Source organism: Chelon labrosus (assembly GCF_963514085.1).
Source record: "Chelon labrosus genome assembly, chromosome: 6".
NCBI lineage: Eukaryota > Metazoa > Chordata > Actinopteri > Mugiliformes > Mugilidae > Chelon > Chelon labrosus.
This window is the reverse complement of record NC_140342.1, coordinates 239,484-265,260: the sequence shown is the minus strand read 5'-3', so window position 1 is coordinate 265,260 and position 25,777 is coordinate 239,484. Positions and strand designations below refer to the sequence as shown.

General features: G+C 39.5%; 1 protein-coding gene across 2 annotated transcripts in view; it reads left to right on the top strand.

Moving 5' to 3' along the window:
* Positions 1-3,454: 3,454 nt before the first annotated feature.
* Positions 3,455-25,777, top strand: part of lrrc40 (leucine rich repeat containing 40) — a 64,048-nt gene continuing 41,725 nt past the window's right edge. For both annotated transcript variants that reach the window (XM_084546693.1, XM_084546692.1), the window contains exon 1: positions 3,455-3,842. In XM_084546693.1, coding sequence (XP_084402819.1) covers positions 3,698-3,842 — 145 coding nt within the window. In that variant the 5' untranslated portion in view covers positions 3,455-3,697. The remainder of the gene's footprint in view (positions 3,843-25,777) is intronic.

The window sequence follows — 25,777 nt, the reverse complement described above, 5'->3', positions numbered from 1 at the left end:
TAAATTAACATTTTCAAATTATCTTGGGGAAAAAATGCATTTTCTGGACACCTCTATGTCAGCTCGTCTGTATAAGTGCCTCACTGATTTATGTCTGGATTTCTAAACTCCAATAGTCCAAAAATATCAGAATATTAGACAGAAAGCACACTGAAGAGCCATGTTTCATGTTAGCCGAGTGAGCAGCTAGCTTGAAATCCACTCGACAGTTAAACACAGTCCGCACGGTCGGTCAATGCCACTTTTTAAAACACAGAAAGTTGCATATGAACCTACAGTTTATGATATGAACACATATAAACCGTCTCTGTTTTATGTCAATGAACTTACCGAAAAAACTGTTCGGTACGTGCCGTGCTTGCTTCTCTGCAGTCGTGTTCCGCTGCCAGGTTTGAAGTAGAAGGTCCCGCCCTTTTCGCCTCTGATTGGTTAGAAGGGCTCTCACCCGATTGGTTGTATACATTTAATTTTTTCATCTAGTTGGTTTGTGGTCGAGGTGCAACCTAGACCTATTTTAAACTCGTTTCACGCTAGAGGTCGCCCCTTAGACCTACCGTCAACCCCCAGGTTGATGAAATGTTTGCAGGGAATACTGTAAAGTTTGATGCACTTTGGACTGAATTAAAGCACGTTTAATGCAACTTCCTGTTTCATGGCGCGTCATGAAAACTTTCAGGGGCCAGAAAACCCACGCTCGGGCCCTAATAAGAAACAGTACGAAAACAATAGGGTCCTTGCAACTCCGTTGCATGGCCCCGTTGGGCCCCTGCACTTCGTTGCTCGGGCCCTAATAATAATAATAAGAAGAAACAGTACGAAAACAATAGGGTCCTTGCAACTCTGTTGCATGGCCCCGTTGGGCCCCTGCACTTCGTTGCTCGGGCCCTAATAAACAATACAAAAACAATAGGGTCCTTGCAACTCCGTTGCATGGCCCTGATGGGCCCCTGCACTTCGTTGCTAGGGCCCTAATTATACTATTGATAACATAAATCATACTATTTGTCCATTGGTCTGATATAAGTTGGATATAAGTGCAATTTCTGTATGATTCCCGTCATTTTGATCATTTTTATAGTCACAATGAATTTTGAATTTACATACTTCTTGTGTGAATATATAGGTTAGGTTAAGAAAAAGTCTGGGTTAGGGTGGGGGGTTAGAGTTATGGGTCCATAGGGAGCGACTCGAGTTGAGGCAGCGAGCTGAGCTGAGCCTCGGATTGCGCAATCTCTCACAAACTGGGTGAGGCACGTGTCCTTGGCTCATTTTTATCATGTGTCCTAATGTTCCACAGTCTAGTTAATGTATTTCATGTATGAGTGTAACATATTTAGTCTTGTTTATCTGACATTAAACCGCACTGAAAAAGCACGAGATGAGGCAGCCAGTACTTCTGCCTCATGGAAGAGGGCGCTAGGGAGCCACGGGTTCATGCTGTTGCTCTTCTACGCTGAGTCAACTGTACTGTCGGTCTATTAATTGGGATCTTTTCTCTGTGTGAAAGATAAAAATAGAAGATTCTAAATTTAAACCTTCAGTAAAAGCAGGAAGTGGTAAACAATGGAATATATTTTGTTAAACAGTCCGAATTAAAAATGGATTAGATCATCAAAACATTTAACAACGCAATATTAATATAATATATATTTGATTAAGGTGACGATTTGGTTTTAAATTCAAATCCATATTTCCATTTCGGGGTGTCCTCAGGGTCGATTAAAAATATGAAGGGGCTCCAGGACCCCAAAAAGGTTGAGAACCACTGACTTAAAGAAAGGGGAGATGTTATGGATGGTATTATAGTACCACCTATTGGTTGTTCAGTGGTAGTGCACTTGACGTAAAGCCACGCAGTTTCCCAGTCTGCTTTGCACTTTGTCATGTTGTTTGTGATTCACTTACCGTTGGTACTACAGTAGCAGTGTTGCTAATAACTGTCTCTTTTACACCAAACAGTATTGCCAATACCTATATTGATACTTAATAATTAAGGTGGATGCATCATCAATCTGAAAATCCTATTAAGGGTCGCGGGGGTCTGCTGGAGCCTATCCCAGCTGTCATCGGGCGAGAGGCAGGGGTACACCCTGGACAGGTCGCCAGTCCATCGCAAGGCCAACATAAAGACAGACAACCATTCACACTCACACTCACACCTACGGCCAATTTAGAATCCACTTGAGAACAAACGAAAACAATTTGTTTTTCAGGCAGAGTGTTCAGAAACTACAATACAGTTAGGAGGAGAAAGTGAGCCTGCTCTGCTCTGTGACAGCAGCAGCATTTAGACAAGCACAGTCAGGTCACCCCTTTAATGAAACCGCTGCAGTCGTACAAGAGACAAACTGAAACTTTTGTTGTGAAGAGAAGGCCCTGGAGGAGGAGAGATCTGAAGGAAGCAGGAAGTAGGAAGAGTCTGACTTGATGAGAGCCTGTGATAGCCAGTGCAGGTGTACGGCCCTTTGAAACCCAGCAGCAGAACCCTGGGCTCTCTCCTTGCAGCAATTGTTTGTCTGAGTAAAATGTGAGTTCTTATGTTAGTGCATTTCTGTTGTGAAAGATAATCATTTAGTTACTTAAAGTTGATTTTGTATGATAATGTTTTATGTTCATTATAGTTCAAAGAGAATGATGTATTTGTATCCTTATGTATTTAGTTTCATTACAATGTTACCTGTTTTTCCTTAGATAAAACCAGCATCAATTGCCTGCCATCCTCACCAAAAATAAATCCAGTCAAACCAGATCTTACAGTGTCTCATTGTGCCTGACCGCGCAACTGTGGTGTTGACAACTTTCCTGGCACCCAGCTCAAACAATTAATATAGTTTGAAACGAGCTATTTTACACTTAATTATCTCATTATATTGGTATCTAACGTGCCGACGTTGGTATCGATATTATCGATATTTGGATCGATCCGCCCACCACTGGCAGCAGCATTTAGACAAACACACTACTTATCAGCTACTGCAGGGGAGTTCTACTTGCTTTGGGGTTCACTTTTGAGGAACTGTACCGCCGTCCATCTTCATACAGTCCCCAGTCGTGATGTGCGGATCGAATCTGAAATATCGATACTTCCTAAACCAGCTCTTTATGCTCAAAAATCGATTCTCAAATCAAAATATCGATACTTTTGATACGTCAGTCATTTGAAGTAATCTATATCGTTAACAGGAACACAGTAGAAACTAACTAAATTATTGAGATCTTGTCTAAATGATATGCGGTTGGTGGGAACTACTTTTTCTTCAGCTTAGGTAAGTATGTAATGCGTAATGGTATACCCTTAAGGGTACATATGAACAAATGTACAAGAAACAGAGACGGAAGAATATATACATAGGAATGATTATAAGGTGCAATAGTGCCCATTAACATAAATAACATGGAGTTATCTGTTACACAAATTGTATACTTTATGAAGCTATGATTTGAAATACACTAGGACTACTAGATTTACCAGACACATTAGGTGTATTTGCACAAAGTATCGGTATCGGATGGGAAAGGAAATCGGTGGTATATCACTAGTCCCCAGATATGCCAGATCCTGCCAGACAGATGACGCTGGTACACACTCCGACACAGGAGGTGGCGGTATTGCACTTTAAGTGTGCATCCGTCAAGATGATGACGAAGTCATTACAGGGAATGTGTCCATCTTGTAGCCTATATACAGGCTCTGAAAATGTCTAGATTCAAAAGACTGGATAACGTGGACTCTCTTGCGGGGTTCAAGGCGGAAAAGACAGAACTAACTATTCCTTACGGTCTGTTGAAGGCAGCCAGGAAAAGTGGCCAGCTCAACCTGTCTGGCAGAGGACTAACAGAAGGTATTTCTTTTCTATTAGCCTACATTGCCCACATATCACTCTACCTCATACTGAAAGAGCGGTTCACCACAATCAAAGATTTGGTGAGTGCGCTAAACAATCAGTCTGGAATGCTTGGAGTCAAACGAAGACTTTAGGTGCGAAGGAGAGAGACGTCGAGATCGATAAGTGGCTTATGGCATCCCGCAGCAAGACACTCACGTATTCTTTGAATAAGTAACAGTGTGATATCATGATGGCATGACGTCAAAAGCCGTTTGTGTTATTTCTTGCTTGTTTAATGTAGCCACTTAAGACCACTTCAAAACACAACTGTAAGCAGGTTTAAACAATTTATTCACGATACACCCTACAGGTGTCAAACTCAGTTGCACAGGGGGCCAAAACTCAAAACACAGTTTAGGTCGCGGGCCGAACAGGATAAACATTTATTGAACAAAACTCAATGTTTTTTTTAACATAAACCCACTGCGCAAAGACACGTTCAAATAACGTCTTTTCAACGTCGTTTTTGCACGTCGAAGTTTGGTCCTCGGAAGGTGCAGACTGTGACGCCAGACGACGTCTTTTCCCGACGTCGAGTGAACGTCCGTTACTGACGTCCACTATGGGAAGCCGTTTGAGCATTTATTCAATATCCTTGATATCGGACTTAAGGTCCATGTACTAGTAAGCATTTTGTCCTCACTAGTAAGACGATTTTGCGCACTAGTAGAACTACTAGGGCACACTAGTAGAACGACTGTGTCTTACTAGTAACGTTTTTTACACTACGAGTGCCACTTTTGGCCTACTAGTGCGCAATCAAACCCTACATGTAAACTACTGTGCTGCACTAGTAACACTACTACGCCCTACTAGTAGGCATGTGTCACGCACTAGTAGCCTCCTGGACCCTACTAGTAGCACCAAAATGCCCACTAGTAGCAATAGTAAGGCATTTTTGACCTCACTAGTACTACTAGTACGTACAAAAATGTCCACTAGTTGTACTAATAAGGTATATTTTCCCTTATTAGTACTACTAGTAACAGCGAGAATGCCCACTAGTGTTACTAGTGACAGATATTTTTTTCTTACTAGTGTAACTAGTAGAACAAAGTTTGTCTTACTGGTGAGCCTCCGAACCCAACATGTAAGGAGTTTGGCTGTACTAGTATGACACAATACACTACTAGTGCGCACCTAGCACGCTACTAGTATGCAATTGCACACTACTAGTGCGCGACTTCATTCAACTAGTAAGACATTTCTGTAACATGTAAGACATTTCTGCACACTACTAGGACAACTTTGGCATACTAGTAGGACAACTACGTCTTGCTAGTGAAGCAAAACTGTGCACTAGTTGACAACTGTGCGCTACTAGTACTACTAGTGAGGCGGTAGATGTTAACTAGTAGAATTTTATAGTGTCACTAGTAGTACTAGTAGCGCACAGTTTTCAACTAGTGCACAGTTTTGCTTCACTAGTAAGACGTAGTTGTCCTACTAGTATGCCAAAGTTGTCCTACTAGTTCGCAGAAATGTCTTACATGTTACAGAAATGTCTTACTAGTTGAATGAAGTCGCGCACTAGTAATGTGCAATTGCATACTAGTAGCGTGCTAGGTGCACACTAGTAGTGTATTGTGTCATACTAGTACAGCCAAACTCCTTACATGTTAGGTCCGGAGGCTCACTAGTAAGACAAACTTTGTTCTACTAGTTACACTAGTAAGAAAAAGATATCTGTCACTAGTAACACTAGTAAGCATTTTTGATGTTACTAGTACTACTAGTAAGGTGCAAAAGTCCCCCACTAGTGCTACTAGTGGATATTTTGCCATTTACTAGTGCTACTAGTACATATCTTGGCCCTTACTAGTGCAACTAGTAGACATTTTGGCTGTTACTAGTACTACTAGTAGACATGTTGCCCTCTACTAGTGGTACTAGTAAGATCATGAATGTCTCACTAGTGCTACTAGTAGACATTTTGCGTGTTACTAGTAGTACTTGTAGACATTCTGGCCCACACTAGTAGTACTAGTAAGGTCACAAATGCCGTACTAGTACTACTAGTGGACAGTTCGGTACATACTAGAAGTACTAGTAACATCATAATAGTCTCACTAGTGTTACTAGTGGACATTCTGGCCATTACTTGTGTACATGTAAGTCGCAAGATGTAGCCACTAGTAGTACTAGTGGACTGCATGCAAATGAAGAAGGTGGGACATGGATTTTGATTGGTGAATGTTCAAACTGTGTGCTTGAGGCCTTAAAGGGGCAGCTCTGAATACCAGAGTGTTTAGCAGCAGTCATTTTGGATGATGTGTCAACTTGTTTTGTATTATTATAAAATGAAAATAAACTCAATGCATTTCTAATATTAAAATGATTATTAATTAGGTCATTTATTTATTTTTCTTTTGTATTTTTTGCTTATTCATGTTTATTACATATTTGCTACTTACAAATCAATATCAATTTTATCTTCATTTGTAGGAATTCAAATATTCTAAGCTGATCTAGAGACAGATAGATAGATATTTAGTGGCTAAGATATGCCCAGAATTATTATTTTAATGATAAAAACGATAACGATATCACTGATATCACGGATATCAACCTTGATCAACCTTGATATCCGTGATATCAGCGATATCCGTGATATCAGTGATATCAGTGATATCCGTGATATCTCGGATATCTCGGATATCAAGGTTGATCCAAGGTTGATATCACGGACATCACGGATATCAACCTTGATCAACCTTGATATCCCTGATATCGCTGATATCTCGGATATCTGATATCAGTGATATCGTTATCGTTTTTATCATTAAAATAATATAATAGTTTTTATCATTAAAATAATAATTCTGGGCATATCTTAGCCACTAAATATCTATCTATCTGTCTCTAGATCAGCTTAGAATATATCTCGGATATCAGCGATATCAGTGATATCCGTGATATCAAGGATATCAAGGTTGATCAACCTTGATATCACTGATATCACGGATATCAAGTTGCAACCTTGATATCCGTGATATCACGGATATCAAGGTTGAACGACCACCAAATTACGACCCAGTGTTACGTTTGGGGGTGCGCTAGTGCCCTCTAGCGGCATCGTAATAAGCAGGCTAAAAGCTGTTTTGATTCCCGCTCTATAGCTGTTAATACGTCACTTTATTAAGTTTTTATATTTTTTCATGCTAGAAAGTAACGGTGTAGATCCCCAATATGTGATCAGTTTATCCAAATAACGCCTGGTTGGAAGTTTGCTCCGATGTTTTCGGAGAAGTGAAGCACCACCTGTGGAACCGGGGGCGGTGAGTCATCTCAGAGACGAGCGGCCGGGCTCCTGAGCTGATCGGCCGGTCAACCTCCGTCGTCATCCCGGGGTAGAAAACGAGCCGATTAGTGTGAAAATACTACCCACATCCTCAAAGTGAATGCTACTAATGCCGTGTTACTCAATGCATTCGTTAAACCTGGTCCACACGTGCATTTTGAACTGTATTATTAAAAGAATCTTATGAGGTCGGCTGTCCGCCGTGGATTGGCTGCGTTCGGTTTCTGCCGCTCAACCAAGCTACAGCAAAGCTTCATAATATTTTCAAATAAACGACTAAAATGCAGTGTTGTGTGTCATTTCTTAACTTAAAGCAACTATAATCAGTGCCATTACAAGTTCGGCTGTAGTAAATATTTCATGTGTTCAGCAGATAAACTAATCCAAACCCTGCCTACTGAAGCGGGAGAACCAAACTGCATTGCTGTTTGGCATAAATCTATATTGCGCGGTTCTAAACACATCCTAAATAAACTCTCTTTACTTTTTCTTAACATATATCGACTTAAAGCAATGTCATCGCTAGTTCGGCAATACTAGATATTCGATGTAATCAGTATATATATATTTTTTACAACCCTATTTTAACATATGTTTGAAAATGAAAAAACTACAAATATCACGTGACTTGGTATCAAGCTACATGTCGCAGCTCAAGGGATTTGTAGTTTCTACCACGATTAGTGATTTCCTCGAATAGGGATATAAATAATAAAATTAATACATAGCCGAGGGTTTAAGGGTGTGGGAAACACATTTCTGTGACCAGAATTTAAGCATATAATTGTTAAGTGGGTGAAAAGATACCATTTTGGACAGCGCTCCCACTTTCTGTCTATATCCACCAGGTATAGTCACACAGGCACAAAAGGCAACTCTGCCTTCTACAGCACTTTGTCCCATGTCTATAGCCCCTTTTGATGCAGAATTACAAGCCTTCAAAAATTCTCAGAAGTCAGGGTTCAAAGGTCAATAGTTCAAAGAAGGAGTCAGTTACAACCCCTAAACTAAGATGTTATTCCCCATGTTGAGACCTTTCCAACAATATCTTTATTATAGTCCAACAATAAAGTATGGATTTTCACATTTCATGAACACAGCTGCGCCCAGGCTTAGATTCAGAGAGCCTTTTGAGGACTTAGCCCATGATATAAGTATTTTTTTTTTTTTTAAACAATGAGGAAAAAATCATCTAAGGTAATCATATCTGACAGATTTACAACTGAATTAGCAATTTATATTGTATCTGCTCATTTGTTTTTGCCAATTAATTCCACCAGACATCTTGAACCTGTGTGTAAACTAACATCACAACAGTTATTTGTCAAGGGACTTTGAGTAAATCAGTTACACATACCGTTGTTATGATGTCCAATAGGTCATTTCTGACATCTGTGTTTCAATGAAAAAACAGTATCTCAACAAAACACTAATGAGGATATGCGACAGAGGCATTCCTTGATTTCAGAATATTGTAACTTCTATCCTCACCTATAGTGTAACTACAGATTCACGGCTTATGCCTTTAACAATAAATGTTAATCAAAACTAAATAAATTCTGAGTAATTAACAAGCAGTATAAGCACAAAAATTCTGCTGATGGGTAAGAATGTACTTCTCGATGACATGGGCTTGTCTTTTATGCTGGCTAAGCTACTGTAATGGGTGTGATTGGATGAAGTTGTCTGTTAACCCCTCACCCTTTTTTAGTGAAAACAAACCTATTCAGGCTGCTAATTTATAAACTGTAAACAATCATGAAACTGAATTGAATGGAAATGGACACAGACAGAGACAGGTGGCAGGTATTTTATTTTAAAACATTACCAGACATTAACATTTATCATTCACGTAGCCAAGGTGGTTAGCACTGATGCCTCACAGCGAGAAGGTGACCGGTTCGAATCCATGGGCCTACTGGGCCTTTCTGTGTGGAGTTTGCATGTTCTCCCTGTGTTTGCGTGGGTTCTCTCCGGGTACTCCCGCTTCTTCCCGCCGTCCAGGGACATGCTGGTTAGGTTCATTGGTGATTCTAATTGGCCATAGGTGTGCACGTGAGTGTGAATGGTTGTCTGTCTCTCTGTGTTAGCCCTCCGATAGACTGGTGACCTGTCCAGGGTGTACCCCGCCTCTCGCCCGATGAGAGCTGGGAAAGGCTCCAGCAGACCCCGCGACCCTTAACAGGAATAAGCGGGTATAGAAGATGAATGAATGAATGAATTCATGTAGCCTGTCTCCTCAAAGATCAAGCAAAACAGATCATAAAGCAAATATGTCAAAGAATATATAATAACTGTCAGTCTCCATAACTGGCATACAACACAGCAACAATAACAAAAAATGACACAGTAACTGTCTATTTCAGGATGTTACCTTTGAATGTTGTCTTTTGGCTCCCAGGAGTTTTTCCACTTTGTCCCACTGCAAGACAGACAGATAGACAGCATTAAGTATTACTGTTAAATTGCTTTAAGATTATTGGAAGATGTACAACGACACATTCCTCAGGTATGCAGATATTTTGTAATCAGAATACCTGGCTAAATGATCCACATTCTGTATATGTATGCAACAGCCTATATCTGAAGATGACGCGATAAATTAGTGTAAAAGGTGCATTATGTAACACAGTATGCATGTAGTACACAATCTAGTATGTACATTGTGTACTACTTCACACTTTTAAATCCCATGATCACTCTGACCTGTCAAGAGGGCCTCATGTTCTCAGGGACCATGCCTGATTTCAGACATAGGGCAGTTATAAATTAATATATTACTTAACTACTTCAACACACGCTTTCTCTTCAGAACAATAGATACTGTGATTGGTAAATTAAATATGTAAAGTATGATAATAGCATTTGAAAATCTGCTTACAGACGCAATGGACACCTGTCTTATCGGTCTGTCCTTTTCCATTCCAGGTTTTCACTTTTTAAACAACTTTATTTAGCTTTAGCAACATGGTTACAAACATGATATTCACCTGTGCATGTCCTGACGTCTTCTCAAAGTCATATTTAGATAACTGTTATCATGCTAGCTAGCTAGCTAGCTAGCTTACTTTTCAAAAAAATAACTTTTGGCTAGTTGTTTTAATTTAACGTTAGCTCTTATAACGTTAATTATCCCCCGTAGTAATTCTAGATAGTATACTAGAAGGCGAATGAACATTAAAACGAGCTGACAACATGTTATATTGTTCTCAAATGTTAATTAAACACATTTGCTGTAGCCTACTTACCTTAATTCGTCCAACGATCGATGTCGTTGATTAATCCCCCGCAATCCGCAATACTCTCCTGTTACCGGTAGGAGCGCTAGTGCAAGGTTGATGGTTGATATCCGTGATATCCGTGATATCCTCACGGATATCAAGGTTGATATCAGTGATATCACGTATATCACGGATATGCATATCCAGGACATCAGATATCTGACATTGTTGATATCATCATCATAACATAACATCATTATTGTTCTTCTTATTACCAACAAGAACAACAGTAATAGCTCATCAGGCTTTATGGGGTTAAGTTTTTGCTGGGTGGAATCCTTTCAGAAGAGCCAATAGGAAACCTCAATGCATGTGCTGTCCCCACCTCCCCATTAGCATTTTATTTCACTTGTTCTACTAGTGAACATTTAGACCCTTACTAGTACTACTAGTAGGCCAAAAACACCTTACTAGTACTACTAGTGGACACTTTTGCCCTTACTAGTAGTACTAGTAAGGTCCAAAATAACCCAACTAGTGCTACTAGTGGTTGCTGTGGCTCTTACTAGTAGTACTAGTTGACAATTTGGGCCTTACTAGTACTACTAGTAACAGCGACAATGTCCACTAGTAGTACTAGTGATGTCGAAAGAGACATACTAGTATTACTAGTAGACATTTTGAACCTCACTAGTAGTACTAGTAAGATCAAAAACATCTTACTGGTGCTACTAGTGGACATTTTGGCTCTCACTAGTACTACTAGTGGGCATTCTTGCTGTTACTAGTAGTACGAGTAAGGTAAAATATACCTTACTCGTACTACTAGTGGACATTTTGTACTTACTAGTAGTACTAGTGAGGTCAAAAATGCCTTACTATTGCTACTAGTGGGCATTTTGGTGCTACTAGTAGGGTCCAGGAGGCTACTAGTGCGTGACACATGCCTACTAGTAGGGCGTAGTAGTGTTACTAGTGCAGCACAGTAGTTTATATGTAGGGTATGATTGCGCACTAGTAGGCCAAAAGTGGCACTAGTAGTGTAAAAAACTTTACTAGTAAGACACAGTCGTTCTACTAGTGTGCCCTAGTAGTTCTACTAGTGCGCAAAATCGTCTTACTAGTGAGGACAAAAAGCTTACTAGTACATGGACCTTAAGTCCGATATCAAGGATATTGAATAAATGCTCAAACGGCTTTCCATAGTCCACAGTACAGCCAGTTGTAGTCCAAATGTGGTCTTCTAGACGTCGTTTCTACGTTAAATTTAAACTCATTTTAGACTACAGTCAGGTCTACAATAAATCACAATCCCGACAGTTTTTTCTCCAATCTTTATTGCAAACGTCAGTCTTAGGCAGCATAAAATGCAGTACAATTTGTGAAAAAGTGGTAAAATACAATAAATAAAATTACCTTCGGTCTGTGAATAAAAATGTAACAATACAAATATAATACAAATAGAACAATAACATAATAATAAAAATAAAAGTTAAAAAAGTGCCCTTATGAAGTCTTCAGTTGCCCGATTATCAAACAGGATGACTCCGTCTGCACAAGTAGAAAAAGACAAATGATTAGCGATCGAAACGGCAGTTAACACCCCCAGCTTTTTTAGAATGCATCTGTATTGCCGGAAAAACATGAATTTAAAACAGACAGGAATATTATTAGAGAAAAAATACACTTAAACTTTATATAACTTAAAATAATTTTCTCTCCATAAAAATATCTCTTGTCAAAATTATACAAATTACAACTATGAACATGCTGCAAAAAAACCATGAAAATAAATAAATAAAAATAATGCTTTTCCGCAAAAGTAAAAATCAAAACATTGTTTTCTTTGCTGTTGTGCCATTTTATAAAAAAATAAACTTAAATTTTTGCTTTTGCTCCCCATAAAAATTCAAAATAAGAGCATGGTCCATAAAACCTTGGAAATATAAATAAAATTTGCTTTTCAGCAAAAAATAAAAACAACAAATCAAAACATTCATTTTCTTTGCTCTTATGCTATTTTGTCAGAGCTGAATGCCTGGCATCTTTTCTTGGCAACAAGTTGTCTATGTCTGGTGTAAGGTTCTGTGTTGTGGACATTTTCAGGACTGCAGGTGTTCATCAGTGAGACGACTCCTGTGTGCTGTTTTGTTAATTTTCATCACTGAGAACAGCTTCTCACACAGATATGTGCTACCAAACATGCACAAGGTTCGAGCCGCATGTAGACGGAGATGAGGCATTGGTTCAAGAATGGAGCGAATAAACTGTGCGGGCCCCACATTGTTATACTTTCCCTGCAAACATTTCATCAACCTGGGGGTTGACGGCAGGTCTAAGGGCGACCTCTAGCGTGAAACGAGTTTAAAATAGGTCTAGGTTGCACCTCGACCACAAACCAACTAGATGAAAAAAATAGGCGCGTTCGACTTCATGCAGATCTGTACAGATCTGACTTGACGTGATGCATGCTGGGTTGTTCTGCTCATAGACCTCGAATATGATTGGTTAAAATGAACTTGTTCGACCCAGCATGCATCACGTCAAGTCAGATCTGCACAGATCTGCATGAAGTCGAACGCGCCTAATGTAGGTCTAGGTTGCACCTCGACCACAAACCAACTAGAAGAAAAAATTAAACGTATACAACCAATCGGGTGAGAGCCCTTCTAGCCAATCAGAGGCGAAAAGGGCGGGACCTTCTACTTCAAACCTGGCAGCGGAACACGACTGCAGAGAAGCAAGCACGGAAAGTACCGAACAGTTTTTTCGGTAAGTTCATTGACATAAAACATTAGAGACGGTTTATATGTGTTCATATCATAAACTGTAGGTTCATATGCAACTTTCTGTGTTTTAAAAAGTGGCATTGACCGACCGTGCGTTATGTGTTTAACTGTCGAGTGGGTTTCAAGCTAGCTGCTCACTCGGCTAACATGAAACAGGCCTCTTCAGTGTGCTTTCTGTCTAATATTCTGATATTTTTGGACTATTGGAGTTTAGAAATCCAGACATGAATCAGTGAAGCACTTATACAGACCAGCTGACATGGAGGTTTCCAGAAAATGCATTTTTTCCCCAAGATAATTTGAAAATGTTAATTTATCTTCATAAAAAAACAATGGTCTAATCTATTGATTAGCTGTTAAAATGTTAACATTCAGTGGATTGTGAATATAAAAATTTGACTCCCAATGCAATGCCTAATTGTCTGCTTTGTTAATCAACAATGCTTCTTCTATTTAAAATCATGTAATGTTTTTATTTTATCATTATCTGGGACTTTTTGGCCCATATGTAAATATAACCAAAAAGCAATTTATGTCTGTTTCATGACTTAACATTCATGTGATGTATGTACGTAGGTGAATTAGATGGTAAAACAGTGTACAATTTCCCAAGATGTGTTTAAGAATTGTTAAGTAATATACTTCAAATGTTTTTCCAGCTTCACATGACAGAGTGAGGATCTCCACTCCACTGCATTATACGTCTGAAAACACCAGAATTGTTTTGTTATTTTAACCTGTTGCCATTTTCTGCAAATAAATGTTCTAAATGACAATATTTTTATTTCCAATTTGGGAGAAATTTTGTCAGTAGGTTATAGAATGAAACAAGAGTGTTCATTTTACTCAAACACATAGCTATGAATAGTAAAACCAGAGGAACTGATCATTTTGAAGTGGTCTCTTAACTTTTTCCAGAGCTGTATGTCTCATTATTTGTTAGTTTTTCAAGTGTCCTGATTGTTTGTGTAATAAAACTTTAAAGAAATTGCACTTTTGTGTTGTCAAACTTATAATTTCCCCCCAAAGCTAGGTTCTGTTAATACATTGTATATAATGTGTTAATTTATAGCAAAAAATATTTTTAATATAATTTATTATTCATTAAATGTATTATCTATATGTAAACGCTAATTGTTTTTACAGTTAATCAGTCAATTTGAACAGATAACATTTCGACGTTGAACAAACGTTAAAACGACGTCGAGACCTAGACGCAGCCAGGGGGTTTAAAAGTAATGCTGAAATGCAGGTTGAAAAGACGTCAGATCGCAATGTCAACATCTTCTCTACCTGCATTTGTCAACCTCTTTAACTCCACTGCAGAAACAACATCTAAAACTCGACACATACAGCTGTAAAAATATATATATCAGAATATTTACACTGGATCGTTTTTAGAAGGTGAATAATGCGCGTTTAGAAGACATCTGTGTTACAACGTGACGTTGTGGAGACGTTGTTTACGACCGTTAAAAAGACGTCGAGGTTGCAACGCGACGTCGTTTCAATTTGCATTTCAGCATTAGTTTTAGACCTCCTGGCGACGTGTACGTTTAGACGTCATTTCAACGTTTATTAGACGTCGAAATGTTTGCAGGGATGAGTGGCGAATCCGCAGCGGACTCATGAGTGACGGATCCGCAGCGGATTCATGAGTGACGGATCGGACTCATGAGTTGCGAATCAGCAGCGGACTCATGAGTGAGGGATAAACAACGGATTCATGAGTGGTGGATCCGCTACAGATTCGCTACTCATGAATCCCTGCTGGCTGAGTGCAGGTGGCGCTGCTAGTGGTCAGGTCGAGTAATACATTTTGTGATCTCACTTGGCAGAGAAGCAAAATGTGCGTATGTTTGAATGGTGCCGTTTATTGATTATATATTAATCAAATGTGGTAGGACTCAACTGAATCGGCCACCAAAGAAGACTCAAGAATCATGAATCTAGACGTCTATTGAATCGGCTCAATGAGCTGGATCCCGAATCTTTTTTTCCACCGCTACTCAAAAGAGACACTCTGGCACAGTTATTTAAGTCTTTTTTTGTTTTTTTTAGTTTTCTTAAGTTTGGTTTAGTTTCTAACCTTATGCTCCACTAAGGAGCCTACAAGTCACAGTCACAGTAAAACGTGAGCATTTTTTGCCATAACTAGAACATTTTTAAAAATTTTTGTATAAACGGTTTTAACTTGACAAAATTAACAATCTAAATGGATTATTATTTTATTATTTATTTTAGTGTGACAGTGAAGAAACATTTACAGTTACATCCCGCTCTGTAGACCAGGGCGCGATCAGCGGCAGCTTTGCGCATGCGCCATTCATTTGCAGTCTGGACGCGGAGTGGCGTGGGTCTCCTCTGCTCTGACTGCTGCTGCGCGGGGCTTCTGTGAGACTGACCACCTGTGAGTGCTTTGGGACGGGAGAGGGGCTCACGGCAGCACCCGCTGCTTGTTGAGGACAGTAACTGAAAACCGATATGTGCTCTCACATCAGAGTCTCCAAGAACCAGAAAAGTCTCCAATAACACCAGAAAAAGTCGCTAGATTAGTCGCTAGTCGCTTTTGACAAAAAAAAAAAGTCGCCAAGAGGATTTGAAAGTCGCTGGATTTAGCGAGAAAGTCGCCAAGTTGGCAACACTGCATTTCGGTACTTTCATCCACAGCAAGAAAGTATGCAATAAAGTCTTTGTTTCTTTCAATCAACTGTGTTCTTAAATCAGTGGCCATCTCACAAACCCGATCAGCAACTGTATTTCTACTCAGGCTTACATTAGCCAACATCTGCTTTTTGTCTGGACACAAGACGTCTCACACCTTCATCATGCAGGTCTTCAGAGATTCTCCCTCGGTAAAAGGCCAGGCTGATTTGGCTATCTGTTCTGCCACAATAAGCTTGCTTTCACAGCAGCTTCACTTTGTGATTTCGCTTTGGTGAAAAACATCTGCTGAGGTGTCAGATTCTTCTTTAACTCTTCTACCTTCTGCTCTGCATTCAGGTTTTTCAGCTTATCCTGATGTTTTGTCTCGAAGTGCCGTCTTAGATTAAATTCCTTAATTAAGCCACATTGGCTCCACAAATAAGACAAACGGGTTTACCGGCAATGTCAATAAACATATACTCAGCCTTCCATCGGTTTTGAAAGGCTCTGTTTTCAGAATTGACTTTTCTTTTCGCCATCGTTGGGGGCTAGCTTTGACTTTACGATAGGGTTGTATACAGCAACTAGTGGTGGAAAAAAGATTTGGGATCCGGCTCATTGAACCGGCCACCAAAGTAGACTCAAGAATCATGGATCTAGACGTCTATTGAATCGGCTCAGTTGAGTCCTACCACATTTGATTAATATATAATCAATAAACGGCACCATTCAAACATATGTACATTGTGCTTCTCCGCCAAGTGAGATCACAAAATGTATTACTCGACCTGACCACTAGCAGCGCCACCTGCACTCAGCCAGCAGGGATTCATGAGTAGCGAATCTGTAGCGGATCTGCCACTCATGAATCCGCTGTTGATCCACCACTCATGAGTCCGATCCGCTGCGGATTCACCACCCATGAATCCGATCCGCCACTCACGAATCCGCTGCAGAGCCGTCACTCATGAGTCCGATCCGTCACTCATGAGTCCGCTGCGGATTCGCTACTCATGAGTCCGCTGCTGATCCGCCACTCATGAAACTGATTCGCTACTCATGAGTCCCTGCTTAACCGAACGCAGGGAGTCAACAGCCATTCACTCGGTCGGCAGAGAAACGAAACTTAACGTTGTGAATGAATTAATAGCCTCTGCATCCACTCCACATACATTTTAGACCATAAGAAAATAAAATATTATTTCGTAGTAGTGACCCTGTCCTCATTAATTTTTTAATTTTATTTTATTTTTTTTGCACAGTTTAATTTTGAGCTTTAGGTTTAAGCTTATTTAAGATACTTGATAAGATTTTCAGTGGCTATGTAACTGATAAATGGCAATAACAGGTAACTGTAATAATCCTTTGTTAGGTGTTTACTATGCTTTATTATGTCTCGAGTGAATGTACTGAACACTTTCTTTCGCAGTCGGGCCATTTTGGGACAAGTGACTCAAGTGACTCAAGTGACTCGCAAAACCCGGCTCATACAAATGAGTGACTCAGACCGATCCGAATCCCTCAAAAGATCCGGGTTTTACACTACTAACAGCAACAGACGCTTGACTTGATTGACGTGGGAATGTTCCGGGTAACCTATCGTTCGGCAAGGCAGCTGTTGCGCTGCACTATGGGATCTGTAGTTTGTGTGTTATCAGTGCTTCATATCGCCGGGCCATTAATAACAATCATAAAGGATCTATATAAAATGATCTCGTGGGCCGGATATAATTGCACGCCGGGCCGGATGTGGCCTGCGGGCCTTGAGTGTGACACATATGCTCTACACCCTTCAAATAAGTAACAGTTTGCAATAACAAAAATTAATATGACTGTCATTGTCTGTTTTCTGGGAGGCCATTGAAAATTGTAAACTTATGGTACGAATCCGGTCAGACTGGCAAGCGTGTCTTGCCATTCTCCCATAGCGTTGACAAATTAGCGGCTATAGCGGTTAAATTGAGCCGACAAGCGAAAATGATCACAAATGCGTGTTCCATGATCCACACGTGAAACATTCACAAATGCGTACAACGATGTGTGTGTGTGTGTACAACAATTTGTGTGTGTGTGTGTGTGTGTGTGTACGACGATTTGTGTGTGAATTTTGGGGGTCACAAATGCGTACCGAGCTATCTGAACGTATGTGATTGTATTGCAAATTCACAAATCAGAACGTTTAACTTCACAAAGCTCATTCTTTTCATTTTCAAAAGACTTCTTGCCACCGGGAAAATGGGAAGTCTGGGTTTTGGGCGAAGTGAGCTATATCGTTCCTTTAGGGAAAATGAATCGTTACTGATATAAATCGCTTCTCGTTTAGTTACAACACTGAACTCAACACAACACAGGACCACGTAGATACAGTTGAGGCCGAAATTATTAGCCCCCCATGAAATTAATTATTTTTTTCAAAATTTTCCCAAGTGCTTTTTTAGTAGAGCATGGAATTTTCAACATAGCATTTCTAAACATACTAGTTTTCTTTAGAAAGCATAAATTACTTCAATTTGCACACAATAACAGAATTGTTCAAAAAAATTAAAAATTACCACGGTCAATATTATTAGCCCCCTTAAGAACTGACCATTTTATTTAGCCATAGCACAAACCACTGTTGTGCAATGATGTGCTTTGACTTTGTAATGCTCAAAGCTTGTAAAATCAAGTTAAAATGAAGAGTTATCTTCCAATTTACACACAGTATAAATCCTCCAGTAAGGGTTTTGGCTGGCACTTGAGGAAGCATCGTGCCCAAAGACTTTGGTTTCCCGGACGCTGCCCGGCGGGTCATGGGAATAACACCGCCGGATCGCTAGTTGGCATCGTTTATGGTCGGAACTACGACGGTATCTGATCGTCTTCGAACCTCCGACTTTCGTTCTTGATTAATGTTAGCAAACAAAAGAAATCAGTTTAGACTTGCGAAAGAGAATTGTTGATGCTCACAAAGCAGGAGAAGGATACACAAAGTTATCACAGCATTTCCAAGTGTCAAGAAGTGGAGTGAGAACCATCATCAAGAAATTAAAAGAGAGCCACATTGTACGGAACAAGCCTGGCAGAGGTAGGAAGCGAAGTATTTCAAAGACCCTGGAAAGATAGATGTGTCTAAAGACCCCAGAACAACCGCCAAGACACTAGGGAATGACTTAGCCTTGTCGGGAATTGTAGTCTCAAAGAAGACAATCATGAGAGTTCTGCACAGGAATGGACTGCGAGGTTGCAGACCAAGAAAAACTCCACTTCTGCAGAAGAGACCTTAAAGGCAGACTGAAGTATGCTAAGGACAACCTGGAAAAAGATGATGCATACTGGAAGCATGTCCTTTGGTCAGATGAGACGAAACGAGAGCTCTTTGGCCACAGAGACATTGCTTATGTTTGGAGAAAGAAGGGTGAGGCGTATAACCCAAAGAACACCATCCCCACAGTGAAACACGGTGGAAGGAGTATTATCCTGTGGGGATGCTTTAGTGCATCTGGAACTGGGAATCTGGTCAAGGTGGAAGGAATCATGAAGAAAGAAGGATATGTGAAGATTTTTAAAGAAAATGTCAAGCAGTCAGCAGCAAAACTGGGTCTGGGTCATTGCTATGTCTTCCAACACGACAACGACCCAAAACACACGTCACTCCTGGTGAAGAACTACCTCCAGAAGACCAAAGTGAATGTTATTGAATGGCCTGCACAAAGCCCTGACTTGAATCCTATAGAAAAAAACGGGGATGAACTAAAGACCAAGGTCCATATCAGAATGCCATCAAATCTGGAAGAGCTTCAGAGATTTGCCAAAGAAGAATGGGCTGGCATTCCTCAGGAGACGTGTCAGGGACTTGTTTAAAACTACACCAAACAACTACAGGCTGTTATCCAGCAAAAAGGATACTACCTTGACGGTAACACTTTACTTGACAGTGTCGTCATAAGAGTGACATGACACTGTCATAACTATGACATGACACTGTCATAAAAGTGTCATAAACTTTATAAACATGTCATAAACGTTTATGACCTCTGTCATTAAGTGTCATTCGGTTTTTGTTATGACAAGTTGACATTGCTTGGGTTGTCTCGATTATGACAATTTGACATTAATCAAAGTGACATTACCAGAAGTTGTCTTGGTCATGACAAGTTGACATTAAATATGTTTGGGACGTCTTTGTAATGACAACTTGACATTAACCAGGATGACATTACCAGAGGATGTCTTTGTCATGACAACCTGACATTAAATTAGTTTGGAGTGTCCTAATTAAGATAACTTGGCATTAACCAGGATGACATTACCAGAGGATGTCTTTGTCATGACAGCTTGACATAAACAGAAAATCCACCTCTTTTTGTATTCATGACATGTTGACATAATGATTATTATAATTAGATGTGCAAGATTAGAGACCAATTATAGCGCTTGGTCAGATAGATGTGTGTGTGTGTGTGTGTGTGTGTGACATGACAGGATATTTCACAAAACTGACTGTCATGACACCATTATGACAGTGTAACGAATACATTCTCTGACCTAAAGTAAAGTGGTACCATTTTGATTTGTCATTAAGATATCATGAAGAATAATGGCTGTCATGACACCATTATGACAGTGTAACGAATACATTCTCTGACCTAAAGTAAAGTGGTACCATTTTGATTTGTCATTAAGATATCATGAAGGATAATGGCTGTCATGACACCATTATGACAGTGTAACGAATACATTCTCTGACCTAAAGTAAAGTGGTACCATTTTGATTTGTCATTAAGACCAAGTGCTAGGTAGCTCAAATATGAAAAACAGGTCCCAATCACCTAAAATAATCTGAATTACAATTAAACATAATAAATCATGGTAATAACACAGTGGAAAGTTCAATTATATCAATTGTTTTTTATTTTTCTTCCATTTATATCAACTTTTTTTTAAAGATTGTCTTTAATGAAGATATTGGGTGTAGGTGGAATCAGTTGCACATCTTCACGGACAACAGTCAGCACCCTGACAGATATCTGAGCCCAGGTTTCATCAGTGTCACAATCCTGTAATGAAACCAAACAAAAACATTACTTTACAACAGGTAAATGTTGGAAATTGTCAATTCAAAACTGTCACCATTTCATCTCCTCTCCTTCTCTTCCCCTCTCCATCTCCTCGTCTCTTCTGCCCCTCTCCTTCTCTTCTCCTTTCCTCTCCTCTCCCCATCTCCTACTCGTTCTTCTCTCCTTTTTAATCTCTCTCTCATGAGACACTGGTAAATACAAATCCAATTTCCCCATAACTGTGTGTGCTCCTATTAGAACTTACCAAGCAGGTGTTATAGAAGTCGCTGGGATCATCACCAAAGAGAACAGGGAGGCCTCAGAGTACAAAGGTGCGCATTGCCGTCACATCTGGTTTCTAGAAGTGGATGATGAACAAATTAAGCTCTAGATAATGAAGCATTCAAAGGTTACAGTACAAAACAATTGTTGAAGAAATAAGCAGCAAAACGGCAACCTCCCTCCTTCTCCACCTCTCCTTCTCCTCCCCCCTCTACTTCTCCAAAATAGCAATCACTATTTGAAGTCAACTTACCAAGAAAAATAAAGACAGAAGAAGTCTTTAATAGACTTACCCCTGCATCAATTTGTTGCACCAACTCTTTCAGTGTCTGTCCCACGCTTCCTTTCTTTGCCTTGAAGCTCTCAACAACACCTGCAACTTCTTGGTGACTACCCTATTGAACTCTGCATACACCTGCAACAAACAGCAAACAGCACCCAGCAAATAGGGCTGGGCCAATGTGGAAAAATGCATTCACTACTGTTAATAGTTTAATTTTATTAAAACAGTAATAGGCAGACTGTACCTTTAGTATTTAGTGACGAGGCAGAGTATTAGGGTAAACACGCACTTAGTTGTACACACACACAGGCGCACAGACAGGTCGCGCTGGACCGCTGCTCAAATTACCCCTACCTAAATGTGCTAAATCCCGTGAATTGTAGTGTTCAAATTACGCTAGCTTAATGCGCTAAATTGTGCTAATTGTACAATGTTCAAACTGTTAAATCAAATTAGCTAGGCTAGTGTTCAAATGTGCTAAATCGGCTAATTGTACAGTGTTCAAATTACTGCAAACCGAACACAGCTACCGCTAACGTTAGCTAGCGCTAACAGTCGTAGCAGTAGTTAAAACACATTAATAGACAAACTTGCTGGATAACTTACCTATTCATTTTCAAAAGTCAAGTCAGAAGGCTGCCCTCAGTGTCTCGCATTGGAGTCCCGGTCTTGGTCTACCTGTGTGCTGACTGGTGCGTTACTGAGCGGGAGAGACTTCTTGTTACTGCGCATGCGCACTTCTTCTTCTTCTTCTTCTTCTTCTTCTTCTTTAAATGCGCAGTGGGAGTGTGACTCTGTTGGCTGCTTATTGTTGCGAGTGAGCCTAACTCTAAATGAAGTAATCTCCACTCTAAACATTAAGTATTTTGCGTTTTTCACCATGCAAGTAACTGTTACTTAATAAATACCAGTAATAACTGCATATTCTTGATAACCTAGTAAAGTTAACTAAAATATGTACGTCAGGGTAGCTATTGGATTTTATAGTGTGGTAATGTCATCCTGGTTAATGTCAAGTTGTCATTACAAAGACATCCTCTGGTAATGTCATCCTGGTTAATGTCAAGTTGTCATTACAAAGACATCCCAAACATATTTAATGTCAACTTGTCATGACCAAGACAACTTCTGGTAATGTCACTTTGATTAATGTCAAATTGTCATAATCGAGACAACCCAAGCAATGTCAACTTGTCATAACAAAAACCGAATGACGCTTAATGACAGAGGTCATAAACGATTATGACATGTTTATAAAGTTTATGACAGTGTCATGTCATAGTTGTGACAGTGTCATGTCACTCTTATGTCGACACTGTCAAGTAAAGTGTTACCCAATTGACAATTAACATCAGGGGGGCTAATAATTTTGACCCTGGTAATTTTTGGTTTTTGTGAAATAATTTCATTTCTGTGTGGAAAGTAATGTAAGCATCCAAAATAAAAGGCGGATGTTTGAAAGACGTGTGTTAAAAATTCTTTGCTCTGTTTAACAGCACTTGGGAAATATTTTCAAAAGAATCAAATTTCCATAGGGGGGCTAATAATTTTGGCCTCAACTGTATTAATATATATTTTTAATTTAAGATTATTTTAAAAATGTAAAAATCTTTGGTCCAATAAGTTTTTGGTATAGGCTAAAAGCGGTTGTATAATCACCTTATTATCATTCCTATGTATATAATATATATTCTTTCATCTCTGTTTTTTGCACATTTGTTCATATGCTAATTCTGTAAATTTTTTGCTTATATTATTTTTATTTTATTTTCCTCTGAAGAGGGACAAAAATGGACACAACAGAAGAGAAAGTTTGGTCAGAGCCAAAACCCTAGACAAAGGGATGTACTTAACATTTTCTTACAGACCTACGTAGTAGCACTACATTAACTGTGAGATAACCTAATTAGCATTAGCATTGATAGTCGTTACATTTACCCATGAATGGAATCAGCAGCGCATTAGATACCGCCATCTATCCAAAAGATTATTGCAGAGCTTATGACAAAGTATTTGTTTTATTCACACTTGAATTTGATTATTTTAACATACTTCAGACGAACTAGTCGGGGGTACTGGGGGTACTGTCTGCGGTTGCGCTAACCAGTTTTAGCCTGTACCAAAGACTTGTTGGACCAAAGATTTTTAAACTTTTAAAATATTAAAAATATATATTAATATCTACGTGGTTCTCTGTTGAGTTCAGTGTTGTAACTAAACGAGAAGTGAGTTTTATCACTAAAGATTCATTTTTCCTAAAGGAAAGATATAGCTCTCTTCGCCCAAAGCACAGATTTCCCATTTTCCCGGTGACACTTAAAGGCACCATGCTTTTGTGGATTTGCAGATCTGAGCACCGTGAAAATAGTCTCAAAACTCCGTGTGTGTGCGCAGCCTGATCTGTCCGTATCTGCCGATCCGTATGCGTAGGCTTGGATACTCGTAAGTGCGGGAAGTCTTTTGAAAACGAAAAGGATTGGCTTTGTGAAGTTGCAACGATCTGATTTGTGAACTTGCAATACAATCACACACGTTCAGATAGCTCGGTACTAGAGCTGTACGATTTGGGAAAATAATCTAATTGCGATTTTTTTTTTCCCCCAATATTGCGATTGCGATTTAATATGCGATTTTTTATTTATTTTTTATTTTATCCTGTTTTTCCCAACAAAACATAATGAATGATTTAAATATGAACGACACAATATTAGATACATTTAGTGTAAAATGTTCTTTCCCATAGGCTGAGCCTATTTGTTAGAATTAAATTAAAACATGTATGACTTGAAATAAATGAAATTTTTATTTAACTGCTCATTACAGTAACATCTATGGCTTTGCCACTGTGCATTCAAAGGGAAACTACTGTTTTTTTACAACCTGGACCTTATTTCTAGCATAAAATATCATCGTTTTACTCACCAATATCACTTTTGTTTCATTTGCACTTGTTCAGCATACCTGTCAAGTATCCCGTTTTGGCCGGGAAAGTCCCGCATTTTACCCTTCTTTCCCGCCGTCCTCCCGTATTAGTATTTTCCCGTAAATCTCCCGTATTTTAACATGCGTTATTAAAAAATAATAATACCCCGGGCCCGGGCGGAGTAAAAAAAATAAAATAAAAATATTCCCAATCTGAGCTCTGTCACTAGCCTCGCGATAACTGCCACCTGCAGTAGCATACTACAGGTACTGTAGATCGCGATGGTAGTGCGGGTAGATCGCGTGCCATTGAATTTATTTATTTTTTTATTTTTTTTTATGTTAGTCTAAAACATGCATCCATTGCAACTCCAAAACAAACAGCAAGACAAACCTTCATCTTTATTTTTACTTTATAGTTGCAACATGCCCTCAGTTCAGAGGCACACATCCACAGCCACGCAACAACTCCAGACTACCGTCTTTCTTAAAGAGACAGCGCTATTTTTGTAAAGGTGCAGTGCACCAATTTTTCTTGATAAAAATAAAAACAAAGATGGAGCTTTTAACACTGTAACAACTATTAATATGATATATATATATATATATATATATATATATATGGGTAGATCACTTTGACTTGGTCATTGTAAAAGTAGCTCGCAAGCCAGAAAAATGTGTGCACCCCTGATATAAGGGATACTGGAGCTTGGTTGGGGTGGTGGGACTGCTTGCGGCGGGCGCCGGAAAATTTCCCTTATTTTTAAATCCAAAACTTGACAGGTATGTTGTTCAGGAAATAATTAGATCAGCGTATATCCAGCGGGAGTGGTCAAGACATCGAAACGCAGCCTTTAAATAACCCATTATCTGCAGCGAAACTTGTTAATTCCGCCAATACTTTATGATACGCTAGTGCTATTTCCCTGTTGAGTCCAGAGTTACGTGTTAACATAATCCCGGATGATGTCACCTCTGAGCGGCGCACGCACCCGTTATGGTCGGCTTGTTTACCAGTAATTTGCTACTGCTATGGTTCATCCATAACCTCAAAGTCGGACAAATATTCAGCCATGTTGCATAAAACTAGCAGTAGCAAATAAACAAGCCGTCCGTCGCGGGTGCGCGCGCCGCTCAGAGACATCATCCAGGTCAGAAGCTTATCATCCGCGTCGCTCGCATCACGTGACCACCTTGTAATCGTGCAAGTTGCGGTTAGAAAATCGCGTTTTATCATATCGCGATATTATCGCAAATGCAATTAATCGTTCAGCCCTACTCTGTACGCATTTGTGACTCCCAAAATTCACACCCAAATCGTTGTACGCATTTGTGAATGTCATGTTTCATGTGTGGATCATGGAACATGCATTTGTGACCATTTTGAGACTAATTTCACTCCATACG